We start from the raw sequence: 21,351 nt of genomic DNA, 5'->3' as shown, positions 1-21,351 counted from the left end.
ATATTGACCCTGCACCCTTTGGAAATAGTTCATATGTATGTATTATAACATGCATACAAACAGAAATACTGTACATGCATCTGCTCAGCCACACACATACATACTCAAAAACAGACACACACACACAGAAGTAAATCAATAATACACCAACAAACTCACCACACAAGCATTCCCACACAATCGCGCACTCACGCCTGCTCGTTCTGACTCAGAGTGGGATGTTAAGGGAATGAGTAATCTGTATGATTTAGGAATGTGCAGATAAGGGAATTCCTTGATACTCACTATTTAGTATGAATGACTGTAGTGAGTCCATCTGCTGATTGTGTATGGTATGAAAAACAGAGATCATCACTATAATCAGTTTCAAGCACCAAGAGCCCCAACAGAAAAAATGGTGAGATCTCACTAGCCAGTAATAGCGAAGGCCATAGTGTACTTGAAAATTGGCAAAGCCTAACCCGGTAGGTGCTTCGCCACAATTACCATCTCACTCACCCCGCAAAAATATTGTGGAACAAGTAACAATGCCATCAATCAGTGAGGGAGTGTCGTTCACTGGCAACAATGTGACTTATAATCCCTTTGCTCATTTTTCCTAAATCACTCAGAATGATAATTCAGTTCTTATCAAGTACTGTAAGGCAAGCTCCTTCCAAATGTAATTTGAAATAAGATCACAGACACAGTTGAAATAGATCACCTAAATTTCCGCCAAATGTGATGTGAATCTGTTTTTTGCTATCCAATTGTGCATGATTTGGACTAGAAACCAGCTCTAGAAAATAATTTTTCCCTTTTCCATGGTAATGATACTTCCTTTTAGGATGTAGCCCAAAGAGTTAACTCGCCCTTAAAGTATGTTTGACAAAACTACTCAATAATTAACTTATTACTGTCCAGATCAGGATTGTGAATGGAGTGAAAGAGGAAAGGCATAATTCATGAACAATTCTTCACAATTACATTATTGGACAGTGTCTTCCATTAAAGATTGTCCACAGTAGTAAGTTTAGGTACAGAAGCTGGAAAGGGGGTGTGATAACGTTGGCTGTGTAAAACCCATATATTTGTGCGTTTTCGCAAACCTGTAGCATGGTATTTTCCCATACAGGCACTACACACTAAACTACCGCAGCAAACAACCATCTCCAGTGTGGGAAAGGAAACGCAACACCCCCATGCTCAATTTGAGCACTTGGAGCAGAAGTTAACTCTACAGAGTAAAATACGACCCCCCCCCCCAAAAAAAGAGAGTTTGTTGCCTAACTGCAGAACCCAGAATTTACTCAAAGATCATCCATCCTGAAAACAAACTGCAGGGGTATGTCTAGTTGGTCGAGGGATACACACAGACATCTGCAGATTGCTTATATTTCAAGAAGTCATCCTACCACCCTCAGAGGCACCCTCATTGTCAGACCCCCGGGACCACGCACACAATTCAGCGAAGACATCGCCGACTTCATCAGCCCACACGCCCTCCCCTCCGCCGACTACATCCTCCTCGGGACCTCAACTTCCACCTGGAGAACAACAACGACCGCAACACCACCACCCTGCTGGACAACCTCGCCAACCTCGGACTCAAGCAACTGGTAGACACTCCCACCCATTACGCCGGACACACGCTCGACCCGGTCTTCTCCTCCAGCAAGGACATCGCCTTCAGCCAAGCCACGGGACTCCACTGGACGGACCACAGCTGCGTCCACTTCAGCTTCAGAAGGACCACGCTCCACCATCACCAGCAACAGATTCCCCGCAGAAGCTGGAAAAAGATCACTGCAGACCAGCTCGCTACCTCCCTGAGCAAGAACCCTCCCACCAGCACAACGAACCCCAGCCAAGCGGCCACCAACCTCACGAAATGGATCAGCGACTGCGCAGACGACCTCGCCCCTCTGAAGACCCCGCCGAGCAGACCCGGCAGCAAGAAAGCCCCTTGGTTTAACGACGAACTCAAGAACTCCAAAAAGAACTGCAGAGAACTGGAGAAAACCTGGCGCAGAGACCCAACACCGGACAACATGACTGCCCTCAAGCTCGCCACCCGAAAACACCACCAACTGATCCACGCCACCAAGAAAACCGCATTCAAGGAACAACTGGACAACAACGCACACAACAGCAAGGAACTCTTCAACATCGTGAAAGAGCTCTCCAACCCCAACGCCGGAAACAACAACACCACCCCTTCGCAAGACCTCTGCAACTCCCTCGCCTCCTACTTCCACAACAAGATCGCGGACATACACAACAGCTTCAGCACCCAACCGACGCACGCCATGACCGAACCACCGCCCCCCACCACCACCCTCCGAGCCTGGACCCCGATCAGCACCGAAGACACCATCCGCACGATGAACTCCACCCACTCCGGATCTCCGACAGACCCCTGCCCTCACCACGTCTTCAACAAGGCCGACGCCGTCATCGCGCCCCACCTGTGAGACATCATCAACACCTCCTTCGACATCGCCACCTTCCCGGAGAGCTGGAAGCACGCCGAACTCAGCGCTCTACTTAAGAAACCATCAGCCGACCCCACCGACCTCAAGAACTACCGCCCCATCTCGCTGCTCCCGTTCCCGGCAAAAGTCATCGAGAAGACCGTCAACAAGCAACTGGCCGCCTTCCTCGAGACGAACGGTTCCCTCGACCTCTCGCAGTCTGGCTTCCGGGCCAACCACAGCACCGAGACCGCCCTGATCGCAGCTACCGATGACATCCGAGCCCTGCTCGACAACGGAGAAACAGCGGCCCTCATCCTCCTGGACCTCTCCGCAGCCTTCGACACTGTCTGCCACCGTACCCTAGTACAGCGCCTCAGCAACGTCGGAATCCAGGAGAAGGCACTGGAGTGGATCATCTCCTTCCTCGCCGGAAGGACACAGAGAGTCCGCCTCCCCCCGTTCAGATCGGAGGCCACCGAAGTCATCTGCGGCGTACCACAAGGATCGTCGCTCAGCCCCACGCTGTTCAACATCTACATGAGCCCCCTCGCAGCCATCGCACGCCAGCACAACCTCAACATCATCTCCTACGCCGACGACACCCAGCTGATCCTCTCCCTCACCAACGACCCCGCCACCGCCACCGCCAGAGCCAACCTGCACGAAGGGATGACAGACGTAGCCAAATGGATGTCGAACAGCCGCCTGAAACTGAACTCGGACAAGACTGAAGTCCTCATCCTGGGATCCTCACCCTCTGCCTGGGACGACTCCTGGTGGCCCCCCGCCCTGGGCAGCGCACCCAAACCAACAGACCACGCACGCAACCTGGGCTTCATCCTGGACTCCTCCCTCTCCATGACCAGACAAGTCAACGCCGTCCCCTCGTCGTGCTTCAACATCCTGCGCATGCTACGTAAGATCTTCCGATGGATACCCACCGAGACCAGGAAGACGGTCACCCAGGCCCTCGTCACCAGCTGTCTGGACTACGGCAACTCCCTCTACGCCGGAACCACCGCCAAACTCCAGAAGAGACCCCAGCGGATCCAGAACACCTCAGCACGACTCATCCCAGACATCCCCCGCTGCAGCCACATCTCCAGACACCTGAGAGACCTGCACTGGCTCCCGGTCAACAAGAGAATCACCTTCCGGCTCCTCACCCACGCACACAAAGCCCTACACAACCAAGGCCCAGGATACCTCAACAGCCGCCTCAACTTCTACGCTCCCAAACGCCAGCTTCGATCGACCAGCCACGCCCTCACCACCGTCCCCCGCATCCGAAGAGCCACCACAGGAGGAAGGTCCTTCTCCTACCTGGCCGCCAAGACTTGGACCTCCCTTCCAACCCACCTCCGCCTGACCCAAGACCACCTCGCCTTCAGGAAGCAGCTCAAGACCTGGCTGTTCGAACAGTAGCGAACCGCCCCCCCCCCCCAGCGCCTTGAGACCCTCCGGGTGAGTAGTGCGCTATACAAATGCTTTGATTGATTGATTGATTGATAAGGATTTTGAAAGCTATCTAAAAAAAATGTACTCTATGCAAATCATTGTAGTAAATTTGTGATGGAGACGGTTTCAACGTTCTGCTTACTCTCTGCAATTTGGGCCTAAGAAAACAAAAAATAACAGATAAAAAATAAAAAAAGAGGATAGTTTTAAATTAATACATTGCTAGGTTGATGAGATGGGGTATGGGAAACCACTGCATCACATTTCAACCATATTTACTGACAAATTGCCATCTTCTTATTAAAGTTCATTATGTTTTACTAACATGGCATATCAGCGAACCGAAATAGGTAAGTTAAACATTAGGTAAAAAAGACCGTTGTCTTTATATCCTAGCAGTTGATTTAGGACACAAACGCTGCATGCCCTTGTATTACTTTAGCTAGAATGTAAAGAGGGTAAAAATAGTAAATACGTGCTTGAGAACTAGTCTGATCCTGCAGGTGATACTGACAGAAAGGGAAAAACAGTAAATCCAAACATTTATGTGAACATACCTTCAGAGCATGAATCTTCGCTGCTAACACTTAGCCTCTCAGCATTGCCCTGAACATATTTGTTGTACAACTTTATCCGCAAAGCCCAGCTCAGATCTGGTTGCCTGACAGTATTCTTAAGGCGACGTCTTGCATTGGCAAACCAGTTGGAAACCTGAGAAATAAAAAGAGAATTTTAATTAATCTACAAAGGGTTCATATATTTGTGAACATGACTTCATTTTATGTGCACATTAACCACTATTTAATATCAGTACATTTAACTAGAAAATGGCTCTCCTACACGTACTTTAGTGTAAATTTAATTTCAGGATCTCAGTGCAAAATCGAAATGAGGGTCTCTCTGGAATGTTAGTTTCCCATCTTCTGAAATGTTAATATTGAAAATGCCAATGGATATTATAAATTTAAAGTTGAGCACATCACCTTTGGAAACACCCATTGTGATTAACAATATACCTCTTCTGTTGTGTCTCTATATTTTCACATTATGCAATGTAATTTATCCTTCTCCCGTAGCTTCTACACAACTATGATAAATATTAACCCCTTCCGTGCGGCCGCGATTTCCCCCGTGTGCGGCAGCCGAATGAACAGGGCGGGGCCGTGACGAACCCCAGCCGTCATCAGCACACGAGCACCGTGGAGCGTGACGGCTGGGGTTCGTCACCAGCATGGAAGGGGTTCAGTGTACATCTTTTATTTTTGGGGAATGTGCTCAAACACAAATAACATCTTAGCTAAGTTAATTCAAAACAGTAGCATGAAACATTTTAAAGCATACTACTTACTGAACTAAGGAAAATAAGTAGCAAAATGAAACACAATGCCAAAAGGTTGAATGAATATAATAATAATTAGCACCAATGCTACGATGAGTGTCAGGCTCCCCTGTGCAAGAGAGAAATGTACTATGTACTAAAATGTTTATAGACATATTTGTTGGTAATCTATGTTATTTAATGGTAAATCATCATGAAAACATTTATTACTGCACCTTTTGTAATATGTAAGACCTCCATCTAAGTTTAAGGGAAGACAAAGAGTAGTCACATATCTCACATTTTAGATGGTTCTCTTTATCACAGATGCTCATTGACCAAAATACTAAGGGGCCAAATACGACTTTTCAGCGGAGTGGTGGCAAGGCTGTGAAAATCACTGTGCCACCGTTCTGCCAAAGATTGCCCCCTGCCCACCATATTACATTTTACAAGTAGTCTGGCAGGCAGGGCGCAGTGGAGGTTCCATGGTGATGCCTCACTTAAAGGTGGCGGCGCCATTAAAAAAAGGCACCGCAATGGGACCGCACTACAAGGTTCCTGCAAAGCATGGACTTGAAAGTCCATGCTGTGCAGGAAGCTATGTGCAAGCACACACGGGGGCATATGTTATGTCCCCCTGTGTGCATGCATATGTGATTAAGGCATAGGGGGCCTCTAGGGCCCCCTTCGTTTCCTCTCCTCCAAGGTTTACATGGAGGAAGAATCACCATGTAAACCCTGGTGGAGAGGAAACTTGTAATATTATTGGCAGAACCGTGGTTGTCCTGCCAAGCATATTGCGGCCTCTGACCACAGCTCCAACATCAGGGAATTGCGGTTCCCTGGTGGGTCGACTGCCCAGGGCGTTACTGTCTCACAGTCAGACCGCCAGTGCGTCACCATGAGTGACTTGTAATAGGGCCCAAGAGTGCCAGAAGTGTTATCACACACATTTTGAGGACATCACAAGGCCACTTTCCCTCCCTAAGACCCCCAACAGACTCATTTTCACTGATGAAAGGCTTAGGGAAGGAAACGGTGTGTTAATTTCAGTTTAATCAGGGTTCACCAATTAACATATAGTATCTGCCACTGTATGAATGCCCCATAAGAAAATAATAGCAGGGCCAGTACTTTGGGCACCGAATGAAAAGCTGTTGTAGTGACTTCTACCCCAAATTACCAATGTTCCAGTCTGCAAGAGACCTGGCCAGGCATTTCGAAGTGGACTGTTCCATCTGGAGCAGGACCAATACTGATTTGCATATGACTGGTCTCGGTCTACAGCATGACAGTGGGCATTTTTTTAGTGTGAAAGTGGGCAAAAAATGATACACTGGAAAGCGGCCCAAGCGATCAGCAGTAGCTGCAATTAATTCAAGTATTCTTTCCATCCCTTTTTAGTTTGTTGAGAAGAGGAACAGTGGCGGCTCCTCCGCTAAGGCGGAGGAGCATCGCCCCACTGCTTCAAAGCAGGGAAAGAAAGAACAAATAAAATTATAATAAATTAAGGTTATTATCATTGTATTTGTTCCTGCTGTGCAGCTTTGCGGGCCAGGCAGGGAAGCTTTGCTCTCAGAGCAGGGGAGGAGTGGTTTGCCCACTCCAAGTTCGCAATGACTGTTTGGCCGGCCCTTTCGGGCCGGCCAAACAGTCAAGCGCACTTCGCAAGTTCTCCATGCAGGCTGGATTACAGCCTGCATGGAGAACATGCTGAGGCCCCCATTCCCTGGCTGAGCGCCGTGGATCACAACACTGCATTGCAGCATTGTGATTGGCTTAGGGGAGGGAGCCTGGCTGCTTCCTGTTCCGGTCCCGGAAGGACTAAGATGACGTGGGAGAGAGTGGGAGAGCGGCGAGAAGGTACATTGTTTTCTTTTTACATCCCCACCCCGATCCAGCTGCTACTGAAGAGGAAGCAGGAAGAGCCTGTGTACCGGAGTCGTTGGCCCTGACAGTTCTAAGTGGGGGTGCGAGAAATCAGAGACTTGCCCAGAAACCATGTACTACTGGGTTTCTGATATTTCCCAAAGACGATGATCTTTGTATTACTGTAATCAACAAGCAAACTACTTTTTTCATTACACATGTCTAAATACTTCAAGGATATAACTAGTATAATGTGGGTCTATAAAGTCATCCACATATTCTACCATATGTATATATAGCTTCCCCAGTTTTGGTGGTAATGATTGGGCCCTTTGCATAGCCCTTACAAGGTCAGCTGTATAGAAACTGAATTGCAGGTCCAGCAAGCCCCTCTGTTTCGACCACTTATTTGTTGGAATATGTTCTGAAATATGGTGGCCATGGGCAAGCTTAATCTGGATCCACATCCTTTCCTTAAGAAAATTAATTGCTGTTAGAAGGGGGCTTGATATGCTCCATGAAGAGATCTTTTCCCAAACAAAACCACAGTCTACACTGTCAAATACAGCACTGTAGTCAATTAAAGCACACATATAAGAGCATTGGAGAGCTGTGGACATTGAGCTGAATCAAAAACAACGCTGTTGCAATATTGTCCATTGAACTACAAGGCCCTCATCTTCAACCTACTTTTTCTAATTCAGTCAGAAATAATTTTGAATATATATTTGTATCCACATCAAGAAGAGTGATAAACCTGTAATACCGGGATGAGATGATCACCCTTGATAAAAATTGGATGCAAAAAAAGATTCCCTCCACATTCTTAGAGAGGAGGCTTGTTGAAATGCTGCTGCACAAACCAGCAAGAACCTGTGGCTCACTATAGAATAACTGCTTTGAACAAGGTATATAGGCATCTTGGCAAGAGTACCATTTTACTAAGTATAATCCTCCCCTTAACCAACACTGGTCAGGTGTTCCAAAGCTTTATAGGCTCCCTAAGCACCCTACCCATATTATATGTATACTGATCTTCTGGGATATGTGTGACCAGAATGCCCAAGTACCGAAACACATGTGTCTCCCATAGTAAGGCCACCTCAGGGAGGCTCGCCAGGATAATACGGCAAGCAGAAAAGGCAAAGTTTTAGGTCTATTGATACAGAGACCCAAGGAGGTGCCAAATGTATCCAGTGCTTGTAACAGGAGAGGCACCGACATTTCTTTGTGCATACATTGAAATAATATGTGCACTGTTAAGAAACCTGTATTCTCCATCCCATTAATTCCTTCCATAGGTATATCACCAATGGCCCCATTGCAGAGAAAAAGAGAATGGGAGATAGGTGGGAACCCTTTCTTGTGTCTCTCTTTTTGTCCCATTTCTCCAATACCAGACCTCTAGTTCATACCTATGTCACTGATTTAGTGCAAGAGTCTTACCCATCCCAAGCACTCCAGTCCAAATCCCATTCGTCCAAACTCTGTCTATAAATATACCCAATTAAAGGTATTGAATGTCTTCTCAATATCCAGCGCAATGTGGGCACCTTCCATCTCCTCGCCTTGGATTATATGCATAACATGGGGGAGTCTCCACAGATTCATGTGGGTTCCTCTTCCTGGCATAAACCCACACCAGTATTCACTAATCAATTGTGTCACCACTTGTCATAAGAGCGTCATCAGCACCTGAGCCTTTGACAGTACCATCGCCTCCACATTCATTGACAGGGCCGTATAAGATCCCAACTCTATTGGGTCCTTACCCGCTTTTGTTACCATGGTTATTATTGCTTCTCTCAGGAGTGGCAGCAGTATGCTGACATTTCAGGCTTCATTTACCATCGCAAGAAGTCAGCAGCAAGTTGAGCTGTGTAAGTTTGATAATACTAAGCCATTCCAAACTGGGCCTTGGAACATGGACAACCCTTAATAGCTTCAATCAATTCCTCCCCCTGCAATTCAGCTACCAACTCAGCATATTGCTGACCATTAAGCTTAGGAATAATCACTAGATTAAGGAAGTCGCATACCCGTGCCACAGTTCGGGTCATAGGTTCCTTACATAGCACCGACAGGTGTGCACACAGTGTCTTTTTAATGCTGAGCTGTGTTGTTACAACATGCCATCCAATATAGCAATGGCCAGTATCAGGGAATAGGGTTTTTCCCTCTCTAGGAGCAATGCTAGGATTTGTCCCATTTTATTACCTACTCTATGGAGTTTATTTCTATAATCAACTGTCAAGTAAAATGATCCAGCCTGTCCCAAATGTTTTCCTGCTCTATGCCTAAAGGCAGCCTTTTTGCTCCTTCCTCGACCTGGTTTAGTGCAAGGCCCTGTAACTGTATCAGCTCGTCCTCACTGCCCCGTAGCACTGTCTCCACATGTACGATACATTTTTGTGAGACAGTTCCCCCTTGTTACTACTATAAGGGTCCCATGTGTTCCGATGGTGGGCCAAATATTTCAAAGACGTTTGACAGAAATTCCCAGAGTTCTGATTGGAAGATCATGTCCCACAGAACCTCTGGTCTCAGCTTCCAGAGTGGGGATACCATGTTTTTTCCCTATTGATATTATATTATATCAACAATGGCACATGGTTGAATGAAAACAGTTCTAGATATCTCATAGCACCAATCACATATGCGTGTGTTAAAGTAATTAGGAATTGGTCCGGTTGATCCATATGTATCATAGACCAGAGTATGACAGATACATCTGCAAGGTTAAGTACATCTGTCTGATAAAGAAGTAATATCTAAGGACAATTCATCAGAGCACTTGACAGAATATGTACAGCAACATTTACAGACAATACACTAGAAAAATAATATAAACAATGGACATACATGGTAATAATATGTAAACAATATGTAGACCGATTAGAGTAGACAGGTGATATAGTGTAGCGGTTGCAATGGAAGACTATTTCAAAACGTTGGGGAGTGCACAGTTATTTTCGGAGGTAGAGTTGTTCAGGATCTTTGCTGGTTGCTGGGGAAAGATCATTGGGAAATTCAGTTATTTTAGGAGGGTGGGTTCAGTATTTGGAGAGTAGTCATTTAAGGTTTTTTCTGAAGTGTAGGAATGATTGATTTTCAAGTGGATCCTGTGACAGGGCATTCCAAATTCTAGGTGCATTCCCAGAGAGGGAACGGGTGAATGATTAATGTGAAGACATTATCTCATCAAATGTTTAATAAATAAATAAATAAAATATATGAATTTAGATGATATTAATTTAATGTGTAACTATTATTCAAACTGCAGTATAATTAAGACTCACACCCAGCTGTGTGTGTGTGTGAGTACAAGAAAATCGACCAGTGATGTTATAGTTTGGTTAGGTAATAAGATCCTAATATATGTTAGAAAAAAACATACAAATTCACTAGAAAAAAAGTAAAGGTCAAAGTAATGTTACAGTTAGGTGTTGAAATGAGATCAGAACTTACATAAAAAACTAAAAAACGCTGAAATAGCCAGTGTCTACGGTGATGTACAGCATACAATTATAGTGTGTGCATGCGTAGGTGGATTGAATTGACATACACTGCAATTTGGAATCAAGTGTTATATGGCGCATGGTTTACCAAACAGTAAAGATTCCAGTGCAAACTGTACTGCTTGTTAAACAAAGTAAAGGCTGGTTGCACCTGGTGTGAGCTGCAGAGGCATGTTTCGTAGTAGATTCTTGTGTAAAGACAAAGCTTGTTGCCAAAAAACTGTTAAACAGGCTAAATATGTTGTTCACAATAGAGTATACACCTTTGCATGACTGGGCATATGCAGATGTTCAATAGATGTTATATAGTCTATAGACACATTTTAAGAAAAGTGGAGATTTGTAAGATGCAGATGTTTAGTTGCTGAAGTTCCCAGATGACTTTTAAGCCACTGCACATTGCTGAAGAATTTACAATGTAGGGGTGACCCACTTGTACATGCTTTATGTTACAGTGTGGTTGAACGCAAGGCTCTATAGTTGTACGTCTTGCTGCTCATCTAAGGAATGTTTGTAGTGTACTTTACTAAATAATTGAGAGGTGTCCATAGGGGATAGCGGAACGAGCCTTAGCAGTGGCTAATGCATACCTGTGAATCTCTTGAGTCGAAATTGTGGGTCAGGTGAGGAGTTTAAGAAGGTGATCCCATTAAGGGGAATAGACAGACACACACTTTTTTGTGAGTTTTCAATATTTATAAAGTGTCTAGCCCCAGTGGAATCTATAGTCAATTTCTTGGTTATGTGGCTGAAAAAAAGTTCAAATAAGGTGACATCCACCAAATGAGGGTGAGGTGAGAGATGGGCGCAACCTGCACGTTGACAAAGGTTATGCTCATCATTAGTTGATTGCTTATAGGAGATTGGTCACAGGTGTATCTTGTCGAGCTACTCCTAGTCAACAAAGTCTAAAGCATGCTGTCACAATCGTTGGATGGTGTAATTTGAGATGCCATCAGTGATGTTAACAATGATGTCATTTTAGACTTCACGAGTAACGAAATAGCTCAAGCCATAAGCAGTGCATGACAAAGGTGGAAGTTATAATCAATTCACTGAACTATGGCTGGTGAATCTCGGTGGTTTTTAGGTTTTTAAACCTAAGTTAGGTCTCAGTTCAACACCTAACTACAATGGCACTTTATCCTTTGTGTTTCTGAGTGAAAACAAATACATACATATGTTTGACATCATTTTATATGGGCTGCTAATTCTCTGTCTTTGTTATTTTCTATGGGAGTGTGGTGCAGTGCTGTGAGTGGCCATACATAGGTTTGTGGTTAGCATTTTGGAGTGTGTGAGTAGTACTAGTACAGCTTGTGAATAGTACCCATAAATTTCAAGCACCGTTTCCGGTATATGCGTGAAGTGAATTCCTTGTGAATTCAAGTTTCCATGGAACTTAAGCACAAGCATAGGTGAAAATTTAAACAGTGCGTTACCAACCTACAGATTTTCCACAACAAAAATTAAAACAGGTCTGCTGATATTTTGCTTCCCACAGGGACCATTGAGCATAATTAGAGCATCTTATGTGGGTTAAATACAAATGTTTTCAGAAAATAAGTATTTCTGTTCTTAAAAGCATTTAGTGAATCATGACCCAGTCAATATGTTTTAGTAGGTGTTCACCAGAGAACGAAAGTCCCTTCACCCTCAGTACATGGGAAACCTCAAGTGAAAGGATTATGCTTGCACATAACCAAAATGTACATATGAAATCTAAAATATCCTTTTTTTCTGTTTTTTTTATTACTTGGGCACCCTTCCCCAAGTTGTGGGCTGTAGCCAATACACAACGATTACAATAAAAGAATCTACCAATTTCGTACACTCAAGAGGTATTTTTAAAAACCAAATTAATGGGCAGTTGTGCATAATTATTGCAGGCCTCCATAAAACGTCTGCCTTTTTTCACTAAAGGTGGAGATCGAGAGATCGGTTTGCATGCGAATTCACTGTGTATTTTGTACGCTTGAGGATATGTCTTAATACATAGATGCTGGCATCTACACTGACTCTCTGCTGTAATTACACATGTTTACCTGCACCAGGGTCATCTGGGAACCAAGAGCTAAGAGAATCTTCTCCGTCTTGGTGGGGTAGGGATTATCCCGATGTTTGTACAGCCACTGTTTCAGGGGACGTGCCATGTCCTGCAGAGCCTGGCGCTTGTGCCTCACCTTCCCGCCGTTCCCACGAGAACTGCACAAAAATAAACAGTGGAACCAGCTCTCATTACACACGATTATGCACACTGCTTTCCCAAAGACATTACATGAATACTACGAAGTAAGGAAACGTTAGCAGTTTATATATTTACATTCATTTCATTGATCCGTTGAATTAATCCACTGAACATATGGATACTGAGAAATAATTTTTAAGGAAATCATTGCAATCGTTTTGAAGGCCACATTTAATAAAAAACAAAATTGGTCAGAAATGTCGCACCAACTTTTTGCAAATGGAATAGTCTTTTGTGAGCTAGCCTAGGTACCAATAGGTCAGACCAGAAAATACTAAATCACAGGAGGTAGCAGAACGAGCTGCCTAAGTATTATTCATTATGCTGGCCGCAATTTGTGACTCCTCTAATTTACTGTAATAACAGAGGTGGTAGCCTGTTAGGGATAACAAACTCTCATCCCTATTATTGCATTCATCATCATAAAACTTTATTTGGCCGTCAATACGGCCGTAAAGATACAAGCAAACAATAAAATAACTTTTTACCCACAATCTGTACCTCACATTTGGTGATGCAGTGCGCACAACGAAATTAGTTTTATTTATTTAAATGTTTACTTACCTGTAAAACTCCGTAATCCATACATTACAACCCCCCACCCTGCACCCCCCCCTGCCCACGTCACCGCCCTGCAGTAACTCCTACTGCCGACCGCTACTGCTTCTTCACATAAGCCAGCCAAGAAATGGACAAACCTTTATAACAAGCTAAGCAATTGCTAATTTTATCCTTTGTAAGGGCAGCTTCTTCCGTTTTCCACACAGACGGAAAAAGCAAAGTTGGGCGGATACACAATCTGTCAATAAAATATCCCAAGTACAGTTCATTGTGGCAGATAAAGTGCAAAGTTGTACGGGGTGTAGGACGCTGGCTCTTTATATGATATATCAAAAAGAGCTATATCTTGCAAAGAGTACAGGGGTTCCCTTATGAGTGGACAGGGGCTTTCTCTAGCAATCCCAAAGTGCCCTTCTAGGGGATAGTGTGGTTGAGCAGTCTTTGGCTTATCAGAGGGGAGTGTAAGACACCAGCAAATACACACAATAGTCAATAAATGATGCACATGACTGAATAAGGAACAAACCAATTTATAAAAAATAACACATATCTTTATATATATTGAGGCACCATAACCAATTCAATCAGGTAAGTATATTTTGCAATAAAAATACTTGTGTATTCAAAACATTGACACAGTGCAATTTTTAGAAGCTGCAATATTATCTTATGGGAGGAAGATGAAGTACTGAATTCACGTACAGTACAATGAGACCAATCTACAGCAGTTAAGGTGAGTGGTGGGCAAGGTTCTAGGCAGCACCAACAGATCACCATCAGCGGTATAGGGCAGTTGGGTGGAGGGGTGCAAACAGAGTCTGGGTGCCCAATGCTACTCTATGGGGATCGGAGGATACAGGCTTTGACTGGGAGGCCTGTTGACTTGAACCAACAGGGGCGCTTAGGTCTCACGATGCGCAGGGATGTAGGGATACCTTTGGTCCCTTTCTCCACAGGCAATGGCTGATGGGTAAAGAGGTGTCAGGCGTTAGTTACCGTGAGCAATTGCGACAATGGGAGCCTGCGTGCAGAGGCTACAGGTAACCTCGAGGAGTCCATGAGAGACAAGAACACAGTGGACGCAGTCTCTGGAGGGCTGGGGGACCACACTGACACCATTTGCCCACTTCAACTCTGGCTTGGAGCTACAGGTGAAGTGGTGTCCTTGGGCATCAGATGTTTGCAGTCTTGAAGTCCTCTCAGGTTTCTTTGGGATGCCTGCAGGCTACAGGGTAGCAGGTCCACTGCTCCACTGGAGTTCTTGGTTCCGGGGTGAAGCGCGGGCAGGTCTCTTGGGCTTTGGGGGCTCCACAGCTGCAGGACAAGTCATCTTTTGGCAAAATTATTGGTCAGCAAGATAGGCCAGCAGGTTTGGTACCAAGTCAATTGCTGGATCTTCTGTTCTTGCTCTTTGCACATTTTAACATCAGTCTTCTTCTTTCAGGTTGTCAGGATCTGATTCCCTCATGTCAGAGCTCCCCTAAATATTGGGTGTTAAGGAAGTATAGGGTTGTAGCCAATGGGCTTCTTACCCCTGGGGTGAATAGGCCCCTGCTATGACCACTTCCTCAATCAGCACGGATGGGAGACCAGACGGGATGGCGTAGCAGGTACACCCACATATAGGATCCCATCAAAGGCAACTGCATTGAGTTCCCAGGTTTCTTGGAATAAAAGAACATCAAAGTTTTTCACAAATGCTGTCCAGGTCAAGATGTTTATCTTGGTATGTACGCCAGCAATGATCCAACTCAATATGCCCAAGGGAGGGTTCTTTTGTAGCGGGGACCAGGAAACTGGATCTCGGTCATGTGCACCTGCAGTCTGATATGGGCCGAATGAATCAGTAATCACAGTATTTAAAATGATCAGGGCTGGTTCAGCCACCAATTCAGCAGAAATAGGAATAATCGCTCGAGACCTGGGCAAACACAGAGTCAATCAATATCGTTAAAGCCTGAGAGAGGTGCATACCTGTTATTAGCCAACATGCTCTGACTTGGATGGAAAGTATCATTGGTAGAGGGTGCGTGCAATGGCTGACTAAAAGGTTTATAAAAATTACCTAGAGGCAGGGCAGAAATACTTATGTGGGCAAATGACATCTCCTCTCTGTACTTTAATTACCTTCTCACTATACATTCCAAAATGAACAACTTAAAAAATATATATATATTTTTTTAAATCAGCCATATCCCTTAAAGGAACCATTGCGAATCAGTTAAAATCCCAACTCGTGGGTTGGCAACTCATTAATCGTTTGCTATTGCAATTGAAGTTGTAAACCATTGACATTCCTTTCTGAATTGTAAATAGGAGGGGATGGTTTACACCCCCACTTCAATTTGTGATTCGGAAAGGATCATGAGTTGAAATTAATTTTACGAATCTTAAAAGAGCTTTTGCACACACAAAAAAACCTTTTGCTGTTGCAAAGTGTAAGGTTTGCAAATCACAGGGGTTCGCGATCACCAGAACGGATTATTCACGCGGCCCCTAGTTCTATAACCACTTTTCTCTGATAACTTTCTCAACAGCAAACTCCAATTCTCCTCATTTTTACCTACGTAGCATGTTTTTTAGCCTTCTTGTCCCTGCTCTTGCTCCTCACTCTTAGTGGCACCTGTTTAGCGGACATTTTCATTCTTGTACTATTACCTATCCAATTATTTGCTCATCCAATCCTGTTTTCCACTCCCCTTATTTCTCTTTTTTTGCTTACCCTCAACATTTAAAATTCCTGGAGGGGCAAAGCCCGCTGGCAAACAACATGGCTACTTCTGTTTAGAGGGCTGAAGCACGGTGGCAAACATGGCTGCTCCTGTTTAGTGCTCCAAAAGCGGAGTGTGTTCAAATGTTTGTCCCCATATCACAGTGTTGTGGATACATCACATGCAGCCTATCCCTGCGACAGGATGTTCAGAAGCACAGGACTCACCACAATGTTTGGCTGAGTGGCCACATCAAGGAAAATTAAGGAGGCTTTGCTCGTCAGCCCAAAATCAAGATATCATGCTTAAGAATCGAGTCACATTCTAGTAGATGGCGTGATTAGTGAGTCCAGGAGTCGCTTACCCTGTGGATCCACTGAGACAGCTAGAGTAAGAAGTTGAACAAATGGTGTGCATTGGTGGTCCCACACAGGCATGGTGATTGGCGCCCTGTGAGAAAAGGTCCTTAGTGAGTGGGTGCTGTGGGAAGAGAGCCTGGAGATAGCAGTGCAATTGGGGGATCCCTTTGCGCCACAGCCATATGATAGTGGAGCAGGCGCTAAATACAAGATCTCTTTGAAGATGCAGAAAAGGGGACACATGACTTCTTTCAAACAAGGAGAAAAGAAACAGTTTAAGAGGAGCCATCTTGTGGATATCTAACTAAGGGACAGAAAGTTGCTGGGGGCTTTAGACACCATTCAAAAGAAACTTGACAAGATGGACAAGTTACCTTCTGCAATGCAGGTGGAAATTGGCAAGATGGAGCACAGGTTCTCAGTATGGAGACACCTATGAAAATGGTGGAACAGAGACTATTATACTTAAACATTAGAGTGGGCACTCTTGATTGTCAGGGACAGGAAGAAACAACATTCAGAAACAAGGTGGCAGAATCTATGGGCTTGCTGAATAATAACATCGAGAAACTAGAAAATGAACAGAGAGGAGCCAACATTTGCATTCTGGGATTTCCTAAAGTGCTCCTTGAACTCCTACACCTGAGGTGGTAGCTCCTTCTTTCAAGAGCACTCGCATTTCACACAAGCTGGGAAAGTCGCGATGAACAGAAAAGTTTTCAGGTTGAATTCTAGAGTGGACAGGATGCTGCTGGCGGCAGCACTGTAATAGTAGTGCTGCGCAACCCAGGCCTTCAAGAACCCATTTTACGTGATGCAGGCGCGCACCACCCATAGGGCTAAAAGGGTGTGTGTCCCCTGGCATGTGTCTCAGCCCAGGCTGCTGCACCTTGAGCTACTGTGGGCTCAGCCTGGCAGTGTCAGGAGTTATCTCCGGCACACCAGAGTTTTTCACAGGTCTTTAAAGACCATTTGCATATTTACATACCTTTGTAAACTGGTTACCGGCGTAGTTTTTCTTCTGGTTCCAGTACCCCCACACTGCCTATTCCTTACATTTGTATTTTACATTTACTCGTAGTGTGATAATGCTTTTCATAAAATGGAATATAAAGTAGGGTTGCCAAAAGAAAAATGCCAGCCATGTGTTGTTTAAAGAGGCATGTGGAGTTACTTCAAATGTCTGGGAATGAATCCTGCATTCAGACAACTCACTCATCATTCTCGCTCTTTACTTTCATGCTCACCCTGCACTCACAATACACTTGCCCTGTTCACCCTGTACCCCACCTTGCAGTCACATGAGCACACTACTCACCCTGCACTCATGTGATACTTCACTCACCTGTCCCCTTCACTGCTCAATCTGCACTCACTCAAGCAAGCCTATCACTAACATGCATTCATTTGCCCTGCTGTGTACTTATATCGGCACCAAAATGCACATGGTCACCTCACTCTTCCTTCACTCAGTCCTCTTACCCTACTCTCACATTGTCGAATCACTCACCATGCACTCACATGTGCACTCCTGTCACCCACACAGCTCAGAGGGTTAATGTGCCTGCTACAAAGAACATGAACCATGCAGATCACAAAACTGAGTGTGAGTAAACTATGAGAAGCCCTTTTTAAAAAATTAAACGTTTGTCAGAAAGATGCTATAGAGAAATGAGGTGCATTGTTGGTGAGTGGTAGTGAGGGAATTCATAGAGAAGGAGGAAATGGGGGAGAGGCAACAAAAAAAGACTGGTGCACCGTGTGCGACCAGTGCTAAAGCCATCCCTGGCTGGGAGTGTAAGCCACCTCCCCGAAGTTCAGGTCTAGTAGCGCCCCTGACGAGAAGAGGTGTTGGTGGGGAGCACTTCAAAACAAGCATTTGCAATGCAATAGGTTTCGCATTTGCGAGAGTTTAATCTATTGGCATTGTAAATAACAATGCCTATTATTTATGTGTTTTGAAAACCTGCAAGCAGTGCGTAAACACGCACTTTGTACTTATAGTTGTTACTTTCCAAGAAGCAAGGCTGGCAGTAACTCGGGCTATAAGTGCAAAGTGCATGTTTACGCACTGGTTGCAGGTTCTCAAAACACATAGATAAAAAGCATTGTCATTTACAATGCCAATAGCCCAATCTCTCGCAAATGCGAGACCTATTGCATTGCAAGTGCGTGTTTCTTTTTGACGCTCCACTTATAGCTTAGTGATCTATTAGCTCATTGTGTTGGTTTAGATCTCTGGTGATGTTTGGATCGCAAGCTACTGATCTAGAGCATGGCTGGTGAATTGAATGACATGGATGTTACACACCCAACAACATGTTTTAGTTTCTGGAACAATTGAGTATTCTAATGACAGTTCAGAAACTGGCTCTAGACTTGATTGCGGAAGTCATGCATTGAATATGGAACGTGCAAATTCTAAATGTTTCCTTTGTAAACTTTTTGTAATTCTTCCGCATGCACAATTGCTACCTGTAGGTCGCAGAGTTTTTTTGCATTTGGGTTCTCAAATTAAAATCCGGACTTTTGCTTCCCTTTTAAATTGTCGTGGGAAAATAAAAATCACCAACATTCATACAGTTTCAAATTTGAAAGGAAAGTGGTCTTGAAGTCTAATTGAGAGAACATTCTTCAACCACTTTCAGCACCAACTTGCACTGAGAAATAATAATGTCAGTTTGCAGGGAAAACTGAGCAATGAGGAAACTATTTTTAAAAAACTCGGTGAACTATATGAAGGCCAATCATCGGGCGCCATGTTAGACATTTCTCATGCAATAAAAATTATGCAGACAACATTAACCGTTTGTTATCCTGCCTCCTAGAGGATGATTGCAAGAAAGTGGTGGGAAATACTGACCTATATGAATGATAGAGCTTCCTCAAAGGGTTTCAAGAGAGTGACGACTAGAAGAGAAGGGTGAAGCACAAAGCCCGTCCAGGATAGTCTCATAGCCCATAAAAGTTACGTCTTTAGCACTGGGCTGGAGCAGGGAAAGATTTTGCTTGCGATCATGCTGAGTTGGAGGCCGTGCTGCACGTCATCAGAATGGCCCGTTTTCTGCTGGCAAGATCCTGCGTCCAGGCCCAGCCCCTCAGACGTCTACGCTTTAAAAGCCCCGCCAAAAGCCTTGGCCGACAACCGCGGTCCCACTAGGAAGTTATGACGCACATAAGAGGCCCCCAAGAGTGGTCCCTCACACGCATCATTTGCAAGCAGCAACATTAGATAGCAAATGGCCATTAAGGGAAACACAATGCCGAATGGGCAAACAGCAAATGCAAAGCAGTCTCACAAAGATGCTTACTGCTGGCTGAAATCAGGCACAGAAGCAGCTCTTTGCTCACTTCCCATCGCTATCTTTAGCCACACGATCGGCCACATGTCCTACATCGCCACGGAAGCCTCTCCGGTGCACACTGGTGTGTTAAAAGTACTACCTAACGTCCGTCACATCACAAAACGTGGGACTCTGCAAATTGTTATTTAACGCAGGTTTATCCCCTTAGTTATTGAGAAAAATCAGACAGACACAGACGTGCGTTTTCACAGGAGGACAAAAGTAATAAATATTCTCAAGTAAGAAAGCATTAAAAAAATCTGAATTCCTTCACAATATCAAACATTTTTGACTTGCTTTTTGTCTTTCTCGTCTGGGATGATGTTGACACTCAATGATTCTTCAGATATTATTTAAGGCATTGAGTCACGTGACAGGAAATTAAGTCACAGACTGGAACAAGCCGTACGCGTGCACATCTCCTGTCCTGTCCGACGCGTGCACATCTCCTGTCCCCCTTCCGCTGAAAAAGCCACGTCAATAGATCTCGCCAAGGCGTGCAGCGCATGCTCTGCGTCGCTAGGCGAGACCTAAAAAGGTGATAAGCTTTACTTTTCTCAGATTTCAGGGTAGAAACCAAGCAGAAGAGTAGCCAGATGCAGGCGCTCAATAACAACTTGTTGGGACTGGTTGAAAAAAGGTGCTATACGGAATCCAGCACAAATAAATGTATGGACCGCTGCAAAGAAGTAGGCCTTCTTTAACTCTGATGTCGTTCACTCCTTCATAGATGGAGTAACTCGTGATATCATCCTTTTGAACTGTTAGCTCTAACTTTTGAATGTCTGCTGTTTCGTAATGCTTGATTTCCCCCTGATCCTTTTATAGCTGGGTCATAGGGCATAGGGGAAGATAAATCTTTGGGTTTCCTATACATATTGGCCCAGATTCACTAATCTTTCACACAATGCAATGCAGCATAAATGCGCTATATTTATTAAGATATGGAGCACTTCTGCTCTCCACTTGCGCTGGCAGACTTGTGGTAGCATAGCTCCAACACAGGCAGAATGCAGCACACATGCAACGAGGAAGTAACAAGAAGAAATAAAGATATTTCTCCTCATTACACCTAGGTCGGGTACACACTCCATTTTGGCGAAAAACCCAGGTTTAGTGACTTTAGGGCAAAATACATGGTTGGATGCATGGCTGCGCCTGTTTGACACCTCCCTGAGGCAGGGTAACGCAAGGCAATGCAAAGTGCTGCCTTCCGTTGCTTTGTGCGTGAAAAGTGATGCAAAGCCACGCAAATATGGATTTGTAAATGTCACTAAAGCACTTGCATTGACTTGCATGACACAAGGTCAATGCAAAGGCTTAGCAAACCAGGCCCATTGTTAGTAGCAGAGGAGTACTTGTCTCTCTTCCTGTGCTCCGCCCATCTAATTATGTTTGCGACCTCGTCCCTCACTCCCATTCCTAACCCATCATTATCTCCTAATTCTGTGAATTAAGAGAGTCTGCGTTAGTAGTGGCTATAATGAAAAATAGGTAATATGCATT

The 21,351-nt window shown here is 44.5% G+C and overlaps 1 protein-coding gene across 1 annotated transcript in view; it reads right to left on the bottom strand.

Moving 5' to 3' along the window:
• The window catches only part of MKX (mohawk homeobox), a 230,398-nt gene that overhangs the window by 166,742 nt on the left and 42,305 nt on the right, over window positions 1-21,351 (bottom strand). Inside the window, exons 3-4 of the mRNA XM_078663399.1 lie at window positions 12,668-12,827; window positions 4,472-4,625 (exon numbers count right to left, since the gene is read on the bottom strand). Of these exons, the coding sequence (XP_078519525.1) occupies window positions 4,472-4,625; window positions 12,668-12,827 (314 nt within the window). The remainder of the gene's footprint in view (window positions 1-4,471; window positions 4,626-12,667; window positions 12,828-21,351) is intronic.

This window comes from Lissotriton helveticus, chromosome 10, assembly GCF_964261635.1.
Source record: "Lissotriton helveticus chromosome 10, aLisHel1.1, whole genome shotgun sequence".
NCBI lineage: Eukaryota > Metazoa > Chordata > Amphibia > Caudata > Salamandridae > Lissotriton > Lissotriton helveticus.
This window is presented reverse-complemented; position numbering and strand designations above follow the sequence as displayed.